The following is a 15,390-nucleotide window of genomic DNA, read 5'->3' as shown; positions in this document are numbered from 1 at the left end:
GAGACAAAACTCTCACTCTTTGCAGATGACATGATGGTCGACCTAGAGAACCCCAAGAAATCATCCACAAAACTACTGGAAACAATTAGCAATTTTAGCAAAGTTGCAGGTTGTGAAATAAGCCCTCATAAATCCTCAAGTTTTCTATTTATGTCTAGCAAGAAACAGCAGGAAGAGCTAGAAAGAGAAATCCCATTCAAAGTAACCCCAGACAATATAAAATATTTGGGAGTCTATCTACCAAGACAAACTCAGAATCTTTTTGAAAACAATTATAAAACACTTCTCACAAAAATTAAATTAGATTTAAATAACTGGGCAAATATCAACTGCTCATGGATAGGTGGAGCTAATATGATAAAAATGACAATTCCACCAAACCTAAAGTATGTTTAGTGCCCTACCAATCAAAATTCCAAACAATTACTTTAATGAGTTAGAAAACTTATAAGTAAATTCATATGGAGAAATAAAAAGTCAAGAATTGCCAGGAGCTTAATTAAAAAAAAGTGCAAAAGAAGGTGGCTTAGCACTACCCGATCTAAATTTACATTATACAGCATCAGTCATCAAAACTGTTTGGTATTGGCTAAGAAATAGAGTGGTGGACCAGTGGAATAGACTAGGTGTAAAAGCAGGAGATGATTATAGTAATCCGCTGTTTGATAAACCAAAAGAGTCCGGCCATTGGGATAAAAACTCCCTCTTTGAGAAAAATTGCTGGGATAATTGGAAGTTAGTGTGGAAGAAAGATAGATTAGACCAACACCTCACACCCTTTACCAAGATAAGATCCAAATGGTTACAGGACATAGACATAAAAAACAAAACTATAAGCAAATTAGAAGATCAAGGACTAGTCTACCTGTCAGATCTATGGAAAGGGGAACGGTTTATGACTAAGGAAGAGTTGGAGAACATCACCAAAAACCAATTAGATGATTTTGATTACATTAAATTAAAAAGCTTTTGCACAGATAAAACCAATGTAACCAAGATCAAAAGAAATGTAGTATATTGGGAAATAATCTTTATAACAAATGATTCTGACAAAGGACTCATTTCTAAAATATACCGAGAACTGGGTCATATTTTTAAAACAAAAAGCCATTCACCAATTGACAAATGGTCAAAGGATATGCAAAGGCAATTTAAAGATGAGGAGATCAAAGCAATTCATAGCCATATGAAAAAATCCTCTAAATCATTAATTATTAGAGAAATGCAAATTAAAGCTTCTCTGAGGTACCACCTCACACCTCTCAGATTGGCCAGTATGATCAGGAAGGATAATGATCATTGTTGGAAGGGATATGGGAAATCTGGGAAACTATTACACTGTTGGTGGAGCTGTGAACTCATCCAACCCTTCTGGAGAGCTATTTGGAACTATGCCCAAAGGGCAACAAAAATGTGTATACCCTTTGACCCAGCAATACCACTACTGGGTCTATACCCTGAAGAGATGAGGAAAAAGGGTAAAAACATTACTTGTATAAAAATATTTATAGCAGCCCTGTTTGTGGTGGCAAAGAATTGGAAATCCAGTAAATGTCCTTCAATTGGGGAATGGCTTAGAAAACTGTGGTATATGTATGTCATGGAACACTATTGTTCTATTAGAAACCAGAAGGGACGGGATTTCAGCGAAACCTGGAGGGATTTGCGTGAACTGATGCTGAGTGAGATGAGCAGAACCAGAAAAACACTGTATACCCTAACAGCAACATGGGAGTGATTTTCAACCTTGAAGGACTTGCTCATTCCATCAGTGCAACAATCGGGAACAATTTTGGGCTGTCTGCAAAGGAGAGTATCATCTGTATCCAGATAAGGAGCTGTGGAGTTTGAACAAAGTGCAAGGACTATTCCCTTTAATTTAGAAAAAAAAACAGATAGCTTTTTGTCTGATTTTATTACTGTTAGACTTCTCTTTAAGCATATGATTTCTCTCTCATCACACCCAATTTGGAACAAGGTACAACATGGAAAGAAAGTAATGACTGACAGAGTCCTTTCTGTGGGGGGGGGGGGAGGGGGAGGGAAGAAAGATTGGGGGAAAATGTAAAACTCAAATAATATCTTTAATAAAAATAAATTTAAAAAAAAGAAAGGGGAGCAGTTTACGGGGACCAGTTTATGACTAAGGAAGAGTTGGAGAACATCACCAAAAACCAATTAGATGATTTTCATTACATTAAATTAAAAAGCTTTTGCAGAGATAAAACCACTGTAACCAAGATCAAAAGAAATGTAGTATATTGGGAAACAATCTTTACAACTAATGATTCTGACAAAGGACTCATTTCTAAAATATACAGAGAACTGAGTCATATTTTTAAAACAAAAAACCATTCTCAGTTGACAAATGGTCAAAGATATGCAAAGGCAATTTAAAGATGAGGAGACCAAAACAATTCATAGCCATATGAAAAAATGCTCTGAATCCTTAATTATTAGAGAAATGCAAATTAAAGCTTCTCTGAGGTACCACCTCACACCTCTCAGATTTGCCAGTATGACCAGGAAGGATAATGATCATTGTTGGAAGGGATGTGGGAAATCTGGGACACTATTACAATATTGGTGGAGCTGTGAACTCATCAAACCTTTCTGGAGAGCTATTTGGAACTATGCCCAAAGGGCAACAAAAATGTGTATACCCTTTGACACAGCAATACCACTACTGGGTATATATCCTGAAGAGATGATGAAAAAGGGTAAAAACATCACTTGTACAAAAATATTCATAGCAGCCCTGTTTGTGGTGGCAAAGAATTGGAAATCAAGTAAATGTCCTTCAATTGGGGAACAGCTTAGAAAACTCTGGTATATGTATGTCATGGAACACTATTGTTCTATTAGAAACCAGGAGGGATCGGATTTCAAGGAAGCCTGGAGGGATTTGTATGACCTGATGCTGAGTGATATGAGCAGAACCAGAAAAACACTGTATACCCTAACAGCAACATGGGAGTGATGATCAACCTTGAAGGACTCACTCATTCCATCAGTGCAATAATCGGGAACAATTTTGGGCTATCTGTATCCAGATAAGGAGATGTGGAGTTTGAACAAAGTTCAAGGACTATGCCATTTAATTTAGAAAAAACAGATATCATATTGTCTGATCTTGTTACCACTTAGACTTCTTGTCTCTTCTTTAAGGATATGATTTCTCTCTCATCACACTCAATTTGGATCAAGGTACAACGTGGAAACAAAGTAAAGACCGACAGATTGCTTTCCGTGGGGGAGTGGGGGAAGGGAAGTAAGATTGGGGGGAAAATTGTAAAACTCAAATTATATTTTTTAATAAAAATAAATTTAAAAAAGAAATCTATAATCAAAAACAGATAAAGCTGCTGGAATCACGTATCTTTTTTCAGTTCTTTGGGTTTGTTTCTCTTGACACTTTTACCTACTGCTAAATGCTCTTACATAATAATAGAAATAATAATATCAATTATTAAAAGTCCCTTTTAAAGGGTTCAGAACAATTTTTATTTTAGAAATTGTTGTTAGACCTACTGTAAAAGAATGGAAAGGTAATTTATGTCAAAACAAAATGAAACGTTCTTCACTGCAAGTCATCTTTTAACATTAAAAAAGGCTTCTCTTTATTTTCATAGAATTAAACCATATTTCATTTTTAAAAAAAAGAATTATGGAAGTATGATCCATCATTCATCTTCTGGAATCCTAGTTGTTCCACTGCATTGATTACAGCTGGGTCTTTCAAAATGGTTTTCCTTTTGTATAAGTAAATTGTTCATCGGATTGTACTCTCTTCACTTTGCCTTAATTCATACAAATTTTTCCAGGTTTCTTAGACTCTATCCTTTGAATCATTTTTTAACATAATATTCTATTACATTTACATATTTTACCATAATTTGGTTAGCTAATCCCCAAGAAATCAAAACTCACTTTGCTTCCAGTTAGTTGCTCAACAAAAATGCTATGAATATTGTTGACATAAGGCTCTCTTCCTTTCTTTTCTCTTTGGGTTATATGGCTGGTAGTGACATCACAGAGCCAAAGGATAAATGCAGTTTGGTGACTTTTGGGTTACAGTTCTACTTTGTTTTCTAGAGGGACTGGAGAAATTCACAGTTCCAGCACTAGGACAGTGGTAACATTCTCCCACAGTGCTTACTACTATTTTCCTTTTGTGTTATCTCTGCCAATCAAATCAGAATGAGGTAGAACCTTAGCGCTGTTTTAATTTATATTTCTCTTATCAAGGTTGTTAAATTGGATTTCTTCCCTTGAAAAATATCTATTTGTAGTTGACCATCTATCTCCAGGTGAATGATTTTTTAGTTATATCTTTATCAGAGAAGTTTACTGCAAAGATTTTTCCAGGTATTTTTTCCTACCTAGCTTTAACTTCACTGATTTTGTAAAAAATACGTAAAAATTGCTTATGTTATCTCTCTCATGATTATCTCTATCCTTTAAGAATTCACACAGCTCTTCATAGTTGTAAAACTAAACAAATTAGAGAAGCAAGAAAGGAGATAGTTTTTACTATCTTTTACTATCTTTTACTATACTTTTACTATCTCCTTTCTTGCTTCTCTAATTTGTTTAGTTTTTTTAATATCCATTTGAAGCTTATGGTGGCATATGGTATAAGTCTGAATCACTTTATACCAGATAGCTTTCTGGTTTTCCATCAGTTTTTGTTAAATAGTAACTCTTTATTCTAGGGGTTGTGGTCCTTGTATTTATAAAAAACTAGGTTATATGTTTTATAATAAATAAGCCTTTGGTAATTGAAATGACATGACATTGCATATATAAATTAATTTAGAAAGTATTATTGTTCTTTTTAATATATTGAGTTGGCCTCCCTATAAGCAATAAACATTTCTCTCATCAAAAAAAAGAAGACTAAGCATATGGCCACATGGAATGCCTATGGACAGTGATAATTCTGAATTTCTCTTTCTTCCTCCTCCTACTGTTCAAAGGTAAGTGGTCAGCTTAAGCTCTTTTTTATCTCCTCCTGTTATTTCTATCCCTCATTTTGCTCCTTCACTTTGTTTATAATGTATTTTTTCCATTTCCATTTGGAGATATTTAACTTTTGCCTTAGAATATTTCTGGTGCGGGGCGGAGCCAAGATGGCGACATGAAGGGATCGAGTCTTAGGAGCTCTCTGATAAAAACTCATAAACTAAGGACTCTAACTAAACTTTCGAGAGACAGAACCCACAAAGGGACCCAGTGAGGCAGTTCTCCTACTCAAGGTAACCTGGAAAAGAGCACAAAGGCTCTGCTCCCTGGGGTTGGAGGGGTCGCCTGCCAGAGGGGTGGCCCACCAGAGCCAAAGAACTTCAGCTTCCCGGAGGCAGTCCCAGGGTGCTGGGAGCTGAGGCTCACAGCAGCAGGGGAGTCTCCTGAGCTGCACCCCGGGGAGCACCAGCACAAATTGGGGGAACAGCAGGGGACCTCTGCAAGAGCGAGCACGTGGAGCCCAGCCCTCAGGGCACACAGCCAGCAGCTTGGTCTTTCTGCAGCCCAAATCCAGGAAATAGAAGCAGAGAAGCAGGCAGAGCTGGTAAGTAGCAGCCCCCAGGGCATGAGCCCACTGAGCTGAGGTAGGGGAGTGAAGAGAGAGATAGACTACAGAGTTCTGTCCTCTGCCTCTGGAACAGGACTCTGGGGCTTTGACCACATTCATTTCCTGATCCTAGTCAAGGCCCCCCCATAGAACAACAGGGCCCCCCCACCTCTGCCCCGTGGCAGAGGGGGCAGCTTATGTTCATTCACAGACCAGGAGGGAGGACAGAACCTCAAACACTGAGACACTTGTGGGAGTGTCCCAAAAGCTCAGGAAGCACCCCCAAAAACAGGCTTAGGCTGGGAAAATGAATAAGCAAAGAAATAAGAGGAAGACCATTGAGAAATATTTTGCAAATGAGCCCAAGAAGGATCAAAATACTCAGTCTAAAGATGAGGAAGCACAAGCTCCTGCATCTAAAGACTCCAAGAAAAACAGAAATTGGGCTCAGGCTAAGATAGAGCTCAAAAAAGACTTTGAAAATCAAATGAGGGAGTTGGAAGAAAAACTGGGAAAAGAAAGGAGAGAGATGCAGGAAAAACATGAAAATGAAGTCAGCAGCTTAGTCAAGGAAATCCAAAAATATGCTGAAGAAAATAGCATGCTAAAAACCAGCTTAGGTAAAATGGATAAAAACAGTTCAAAAAGTTATTGAGGAGAAGAATGCTTTAAAAAGCAAAATTGGCCAGATGGAAAAAGAGATAAGAAAACTCTCTGAGGAGAACAAATCCTTCAGACAAAGAATAGAATTCAGGGAGATTGATGAATTTACCAGAAATCAGGAATCAATACTTCAAAACCAAAAAAATGAAAAATAAGAAGAAAATGTGAAATATCTCATTGAAAAAAACAACTGATATGGAAAACAGATTTAGGAAAGATAATTTGAAAATTATTGGAATACCTGAAAGTCATGATCAGGAAAAGAGCCTTGACATCATTTTCAAAGAATTACTACAGGATAATTGCCCTGATATTCTAGAAGCAGAGGGCAAAATAGAAATGGAGAAAATCCACCAATTCCCCCGAGAAAGAGATCCCCAAAACCAACCCCCTAGGAATATTATAGCCAAGTTCCAGAACTCCCAAGTCAAAGAGAAAATATTACAAGCAGACAGAAGGACAGTTCAAATATCGTGGAGCTGCAGTCAGGATCACACAGGACTTAGCAGCAACTACAACATTGGAAGTTTGTAGGGCTTGGAATACAATATACCGGAAGGCAAAAGATCTTAGAATGCAGCCAAGAATGAACTACCCAGCAAGGCTGAATGTCGTCTTCCAGGGAAAAAGATGGACTTCCAATGAACCAGGGGGATTTCAAATGTTCCTTTTGGAATGGCCAGAGCTGAACAGAAGGTTTGATCTTCAGATACAGGACTCAGGTGAAGCATGGAGATTGGAGGAGAGGGGGGAAATATGAGGGACTTAATGAGGATGAACTGCATGTATAGAAAAATTATACTGATAATATTCATATGAACCATCTCAGTTAATAGAGCAGGTAGAGGGAGCTTTTATAGTTGAAGCACAGGAGAAAGCTGAATTCAAAGATAAAATATGGTGTAAAAATGGAGTCAATAGGAAAAAAGGGAAATGGAAAGGGAGAAAGAAAAAGGAGAGGGGGAATTGTCCAAGATATTTCACATAATAAGATTTTTTTATTACAATGAGCTATTGCAATGATATGGAAGGGGGGAGGCAAGGGGAAATGAGGGAAACTTTGCTCTCATCAGAGATGGCTAGGAGAGGAAACAGCAAATATACTCAATGGGGTATAGACATCTGGAGTAAGAAGGAGGGGAGAACAGGGGGAAGGGGTGGGGATGTGAATAAAGGAGGAGAGGATGGACCATGGGGGGACAGTGTTCAGATATAACACATTTCCTTTTTTTACTTCTTGCAAGGGGCTGGGATTGGATGGCCTGCCCAGGACCATAGGGCCAGGTAGATTCTTGGCCTAAGGGGTATGGGGGCTCAGGGCTTCTTGGCCCCAGGACCAGGGATCTGTCTGCTGCACCACTCAGCTACCCTACAGCAGAGTCAGAGTGAAAGGAGAGAGAAAATATAGTATACGGTAGTGGAGAAATAAGAAAGGAGGGAGTTGCGATCAGCAATGGCAACGTTGGAAAAATATGGAAGTAACTTTTGTGATGGACTTATCATAAAGAATGTGATCCACTCATAACAGAGTTGATGGTGTTGGAACAAAGACTGAAGCACATTTTTTGTTATTATTATTTGGGGGAGGGTGCAGGGCAAGTGGGGCTGGGTGGCCTGCCTGGAGTCACATAGCAGAATGATCTTTGGGTGTCTGAGGCCAGATTCTGACACAGGTGCTCCTGGCTCAAGGGCCAATGCTCTGTCTGCCACCCAGCCACCCCTACTATTATTATTATTTTATTTTATTTTATATTGGGTCTTTTTTTTTCTTTCTTCTTTTTAGTTTTTGCAGGGCAGTGGGGATCGGGTGGCTTGCATGTTACATGGCTGGGTGATTATTGGGTTTACGAGGCTGGATATGGACTCGGGTGCTCGTGGCTCCAGGGCTGGTGCTTCATCCATTGCACCACCTGGCCATGCCTACAATTATTACTATTATTTTTTTTTAATTTTAATTTTTTTCTCTCCCCTTTACTTTTTCGCCCAAGCAAGTCTATCTGTATTCATGGGGGGAGGGGTATTTTGTTTACTTGTAAACAAGTATATTTTATTAATGTAAAAAAAATATTTGTACAAAATAAGAATAAAAAAATATTAAAAAAAAGAATATTTCTGGCGTTCACAACTCCCATATATCCAGTTCTATATAACAACTTCTATAGCACTTCTACCAGAAGCCTTATATGGACTTCCAAGTGACAGTATAAGCTATGCTGGGTGACATCTTCAGAGACATCTTCAGAATAACGATGTGTGGTACTGGATAGGTTTCTTTTAAATGCTGCTTATGAACAATAAAAATCAATTATAGTTAGTGAATGAATCTCCCATTCCTTTTTCTATGAAACTTGTTGCCACAACCAAGATAGGAATAAAGTATCAGAGATATAAAATATAAGTAACTTGTTGAGAAGTTACTACTTGATTATGAAGTGTTCCAAGAAAGGGAAATATTCCTCCCAAACATGGCCTCCTCAACTATGGAGGAGATATGCCTCCTCTACCTCAGGCTTCCAATTTTGGTCTTAAACAGCACAGGTTTAAGAGTAAGACTTTATCTCTTATATCTATTATTCCTGTTTGACCATGTGCAAGTCGCTTAACCCTAATTGCCTCAAAAAAAGCAATGGATTTGGAAGATCTGTAATTCCAATTTTGTTCCACTCACTGCCTTTATCTCCTCCCTTTTGGTTTCAGTTTATTCACCTGTTAATGGCCAGTATTAGACCAGTTGAATTCTAAGCTCATTTCCATTAAAATCCATAGTCCTATAATCCAAAATGTTTTTACTGAAGCAGAGTTATGATCACTGGAAAGGGCTTCAAAGAGTATATAAAAATATTTAGACAAGAGTCTCTGCTACAATATGTTCAGCAAGTGACTGTTCTGATGGACCTATGATTTCACTTGTGTTCTCAGGGAAGGACTCCCTTCATCAGAACAGGACTCTCCTCTGAAAATTCTACTCTTAGAGAATAATCTAAAATACTGAGATTATATAACTTGATCAGTTTCCCAAAAACATTAATAATCAAAGATGGAGACTTTGATGTGTGACTTGCAAGTGGAGATAGAGTCCAATGCCAATTTTCTACTGAAGTACAATATCAATGTTTGTGAAATTCCAGTATAAAAAGGGATCCAAGACATCCTTCTGGTCCCTGAGAAATTCCTTTGAAATATAACTTTGGCTAGGCACCTTTGGGTCTGAAAATAGTCTGATAGGACCCAAGGGTTCACGTTTATACAATAAAATTATCTAAAGATTTACAAAGCACCCTTGTTAGCCTAATTATCTTGCTTTATCTGTAAGATTCCTGCTTCCTCCTAGGACTGCCTCCCCTTCCCCAGATGCAGCTGGAACCATAAGACAGTAAAGTTCACTCCCTCCAACTTGTGGGAAGCCCATGAATACATGACTCCCTCCATCTCAGGAAACATATACAGATATAACACAGAGACCGACCCTTTCCCACTCTGTCCAGCCCCCGATCTATACTGAGCCATATGTTTACATGTTTGTATTAGAATAACAAGACAATATATCTAACTGCTAACTTTGCTCCTGTATCTTGCTTGCTCTCAGTACCTCCCCCTCACAACACTATAAAAACCCTATCCCCTGAACACTCAGGTGCTGTCTGATTTGGGTACTCAATCCCCAGACAGTCCCCTGGAATAAAAATCTCAAACCTTATCAAATTCTGGTCTCCATCTCACTCTTTAGGTACAACACTACCTATTAACATAACACTGCCTCTTAATTTCTTCCTTAAAACTTGACAACAAGCTGGCATTGAATATAATGTTTCAGATGTGGTCTCAATAGATCATTTTTCATTCATTTGGATCATTTTTGTTCAGTTGTTTTCAGTCATGTCTGACTCTTTATGATCCTATTTAGGTTTTTTCTTGGTAAAAATACTGGAGTTATTTGCTATTTCCTACTTCAACTAATTTTACATATTAGGAAAGAGAGGCAAACAGGGTTAAGTGACTTGTCCAAGGTCACACAGTTAGTAAATACTTGAGGCCAGATTTGAGCTCAGGGTAGATGAGTCTTCCTTAATCCAGGCCAACACTATCCACTGTGTCACTCAGATGCCCATTTAGGTCATTAGACACTTATTAATTCAGCTTACTATTGAATTGAGCAGTGAGCATGGCATACTGGATAGAGAGGTGGCCTAAGACTCCTGAAATCAAATCCTGAATTTAACACAAATTGCTTTTGTGACCCTGGGCAAGACATTTAACTTGTCAATATACCAGGCAGTTCTCCAAGACAATAAATTGCAGAAAAGATCCTGCTTTGTTTTCATATGTGAATTCCTTCAACAGGAATTTCTTATTAGAATAAAAGTACAAGACTGATAAAAAAAAAGTTAGTTACATAATGTTACTCCCTTCTCAGAAAACTGCCAGTGATTTCTTCTGCTGTTTACCACAACTAATTTAAATATCTTAGCTATCATTCAGGGCTCTCTGCAATCTAGCATTCATACCCAACTTCTATTTCCATTTATCTTGTACACATATGGAGTCTCTGCTACTGTCTTGAAAGTATATAATTAACTAATACCAACTCCAGACAATATATTCTCCAAGAGGGATAGCACACAGAAAAAAGAGTGGGGGGACAGACTATTTTTATTTTTTTAAAAAAGCAAAGACTTACATTGATATCTTCCAAATCCAAGAAGTTTAGGATGACTCCATTACGCTCCCATATGATGGGGAGTCTGAGGTCCCCTTGTATGCCACAAGTTAATACTGTGCTTAGCCCCACAGTCACTGTGGTAACAATGATCTTCTGCTCCTCAGGAAGACTCAGATCAACTACTTCTGCAACAGAACAGAAAAGAAAGTCAAGGTTAAGGTCAGGGTGAAGGCTTTCATAGACAGCTAACTCAAATTTAAGATCTGAGCTGTCACTGAGATTGCCTGTAGGACTACTGAAGTAAGTGATAATGTTGACTAAGAATGAAGAACAGATGGGGAGGATGTCAAGGAATCTTTTTAGACATTTCCTCCTCCTAACCCTAAGGAACATGAAAGTATTTGGACTTCAAATCTATGCTCTTGTTTATGCTTCAGGCACAGATTCTAAACAAGTATGTTTCATTCATTAATTCATTTACTTACTATTGGATGAAATAATAATTTTCAATGTTTATTAAGTGATTCTGGCAGACAGAACCATGCTGAAGGACTGGAGGACATAAACAAGTCAGACAAAATTTGAATGACATTATAAAAGTAATGGTTTAATCTTGAAGTGCAAGGAAATTTACTTTGCTAAGTAAAGCTGATAGATTTCTAATCCATTTGTCAATCCATAAACCATTTAAGAGATGCTCTTGCCTAAATCCTAGGTTATGAAATCTCTTGCCTTACCAAATCCAATGAAAAAGCTTGCCTCACTTTTGGAATATCCTTTGGAATTTTCCTGGGAATTCAAATAACTAAAAATTACCAAAGTTATAGAAATAGAGCTTGTGGATCAGCAAGTGTTAACTATGAAGGTTGGAGATTATGAGTCAGCTCTGGAGGACTTGGGGAACTATAATCCATATGGAGACACAGGGTCCAATTCTCTGCCACACAAAGAGGAGTACCTGAATACTGGTTTATAATTCAGTTAATCTCATTGATGGAGAAATCTGCTGGAATAAATAAATTAGAGCAAATTTTGTTTTTTTCCCTTTAATATACTTATATATTATTGATTTATGGTTATTTGTGTTTGTATCATTTCTAAAATAGATTATAAACTCCATGAGAAGAAGAATCTTGCCTTATCTAAAATTCTTTGCTCTGCTTGTGCCTAACATAGTATTGCAATGTACACTTAAGAGACAAAAGAAAAATTAAACTTAGTTTTTTGGATTATAATCCAGAATGTGGCAAATCAGATAGCTAACTAGATAATTTTATAGTAAAATGGAAGAAAGGGAAAAAACCAGTTTCTGTGTTAAAATTCTTGGAAATTCTCCCTTAAAGAAATATGCCAGAAGGGGATCAAGCTGAGTCTCACATTTCCTAAGAGAGTATATCAATATTGCTGGATCCAAAAGTCACTGACTCACTAAGTAGTTTCCTCACAGAATAGGATTCATTCAGTCTTTTCCTTTCCTTTTTTCTTTTTGCAAGGCAATGGAGTTAAATGACCTGCCCAAGGTCACACAGCTAGGTAATTAGTGTCTGAATCCGGAGTTGAACTCAGGTCCTCCTCACTTCAGGACTGGTGGTCTATCCACTGTGCCAACTAGCTGCCCCTTCATTCAATCATTTTCATTCAGTGAATTAAGCATCTACTATATGTCAATTGAGATAAAATATATATGTGACATGCATATATATTTGTTTATTTTTAGTATATACAATTTTATTTCCCCCAATTATATGTTAAAACAGTTTTATAACATTATCCTCCCTGATATGCTAAATAATCAGATATAGGTTAGACATGTACAATTATGTAATATATTTAAATTTAACACATATAAAATTAAGAAAAACTACAAGATAATGAATGATATAAGATACATCATAACCTACAATAAGTACCCAAAGAGTTAATATTAAATCCTTTAATTCTTATATGGAATTTTAGAGAAAGGAGAGACCTTAGTGATCTGGAATTGTGGAAGGAAGATCTCTTGGAAGAGATGAGCATTGAAAGAAGCATCTCCTTCATTTTAAACTACAGTCAAGGGAAGCAAAGAGGTAAAAGGAAGGGATCTTCCCCTTCCTGTGGGTGATGAAGTTAGTATTGGAATAAACATAGAAAATCACAAGTTAATATAAAAAATGGAATTGAGTCTGAATCTCAGCTCTGCTCTTTATTTCCCATTGATTAGAAACCAGTAGTTTAAAACTTGTCTTCAATTGACTGTTCTGTTAAATGTCACAGTTGGATAGATGATATCTGAGGTTACTTTAGCTTCTCATTTTTGCTCCTATGATCCTAAGTTGTTATATGCAGGGATTGACCTAAATCTCTAAGAACTCTTCATTCTCTAGAGCCTGTGATTACATATGTTCAGGGGACTCTGAATACATCAGATTGGATGGAGGATGAGTAGTGCAATGAATAGGAATAAAAAAAGATCAGAGAATTAAGGTGAATGAGTGAAAGTTTAATAAATTAGGACAAACATTTGAGGCAAGAGTTGATAGGAGAACCTTTCAAGGATTGCATTGGGAACTTGTAAAACCAGCCTGCTAGAAAGAAATTAAATAAGAACTGTAACCTCAATGGTTTCCTCCTAGGAAGTAGGACTGCATTTTTCCATTTGTTTGTAATTATTATTCACATTTAAAGTTTTGAATATATTTTTGATAACCTGTATGTAAGATGTTTTATTTTGGAAAGGATGCCAAATATAAAAAGATGAATACTGAATGATCAGAATCCTGTTTCTGTTAGCTATACAAATATTAGTCAAAAAATAAACAATGGATATTTAAAATTTAATTAAATGAATTTCTTATTGAATGCATTCCTATCAATATTCCCAATAACCTTTTAAAATTCTAAAGGGATTTATATTAACAAAATTATCTTCTTCTTCTTCTTCCTCTTTCTTCCCCCTCCTCCTCCTCATTCTTCTTCTTCTTCCTCTTCCTCCTTTCTCCTCTTTCTTCTTTTCTTCTTCTTCTTCTTCTTCTTCTTCTTCTTCTTCTTCTTCTTCTTCTTCTTCTTGTCCCTAAATATTTATCATTAAATAATCTTCAATAGCTAAGCTCTATACCCCAAAACAATGGGAAGATAATAGCTTACTGACTGGTTAGGAAGATTATGTGGAGAAGGGGAATGAAACCACACTGAGATGCTTAATCTCTAGTGAGAATGTGTAATTGGAAACTTCTTCTGGAGATTGTACAAGTCAACACATTAAAGACAGGTGTCTACCCAGCCCAGTGATAAAGAACAAACAGCAATGAGAAAGAGAAACTAGAAACAAGTGGTGGAGGATATAGAATATACAAGGTTATATTCCAGTGTCATTATCTAAGTTATAGATAAAAATGGTTGAACAGATGAATAGGATCAAGGGAAGTAAGGGTTGGCATTGATATAAGTCATCAATTGGCATTTCCTAGGTAAAGGCCTAGGTGGGTTCTTTACTTGGAATTCATTCACCTGGATAAAAACATTTGATAGATGGGACTGAGAATAGCTGGGAGTAGCTGGGGACAGTTAATGACTCCATTAGGGTCCTAGGGTGGTCCATAGGAGAGGAGTAACACAGAGAGACATTGAAAGTTGCCAACTGGGAATAAACTAGGAAGCATGGTTATGGTGAGTGGACTATCATAAGCCAGGATACTCATGGGGAAGTACTTGACAAGAGAAAGAAATGCCCTGCCCTAGTTAAGACTGTATTTGGGCAGAGCTCTGTCCTCTGCCTCTGGAATAGGACTCTGGGGCTCTGACCACATTCAGATGCTGATTGCAGTCTAGGCCCCCCCAAAAGAACAGCAGGCCGCTCCCACCTCAGCCCCATGTCAGAGGGGGGCGCTTATGGTCATTCACAGACCAGGAGGGAGGACAGAACCTCACACACTGAAACCCTATGTGGGAGTGCCCCAAAAGCTCAGGAAGCACCCCAAAACCAGGCCCAGGCTGGGAAAATGAGCAAGCAGAGAAACAAAAGGAAGACTATTGAGAAATATTTTGCATATGAGCCCAAGAAGGATCAAAATACTCAGTCTGAAGATGAGGAAGCACAAGCTCCTGCATCTAAAGACTCCAAGAAAAACAGAAATTGGGCTCAGGCTATGACAGAGCTCAAAAAAGACTTCAAAAATCAAATGAGGGAGTTGGAAGAAAAACTGGGAAAAGAAAGGAGAGAAATTGCAGGAAAAACATGAAAATGAAGTCAGCAGCTTAGTCAAGGAAATCCAAAAAAATGCTGAAGAAAATAGCATGCTAAAAACCAGCTTAGGTCAAATGGATAAAGCAGTTCAAAAAGTTATTGAGGAGAAGAATGCCTTAAAAAGCAAAATTGGCCCGATGGAAAAAGAGATAAGAAAATTCTCTGAGGAAAACAAATCGTTCAGACAAAGAATAGAATTCAGGGAGATTGATGAATTTACCAGAAATCAGGACTCAATACCAAAAAACAAAAAACAAAAAAATGAAAAAT

At 37.4% G+C, this 15,390-nt stretch overlaps 1 protein-coding gene across 4 annotated transcripts in view; it reads right to left on the bottom strand.

The window, feature by feature from the left end:
* The window catches only part of FSTL4 (follistatin like 4), an 821,307-nt gene that overhangs the window by 158,603 nt on the left and 647,314 nt on the right, over nt 1–15,390 (bottom strand). For all 4 annotated transcript variants that reach the window (XM_074213575.1, XM_074213577.1, XM_074213574.1 and 1 more), the window contains exon 7: nt 10,914–11,080. In XM_074213575.1, coding sequence (XP_074069676.1) covers nt 10,914–11,080 — 167 coding nt within the window. The remainder of the gene's footprint in view (nt 1–10,913; nt 11,081–15,390) is intronic.

The sequence above is a fragment of the Macrotis lagotis genome, chromosome 1, assembly GCF_037893015.1.
Source record: "Macrotis lagotis isolate mMagLag1 chromosome 1, bilby.v1.9.chrom.fasta, whole genome shotgun sequence".
Lineage (NCBI taxonomy): Eukaryota > Metazoa > Chordata > Mammalia > Peramelemorphia > Peramelidae > Macrotis > Macrotis lagotis.
This window is presented reverse-complemented; position numbering and strand designations above follow the sequence as displayed.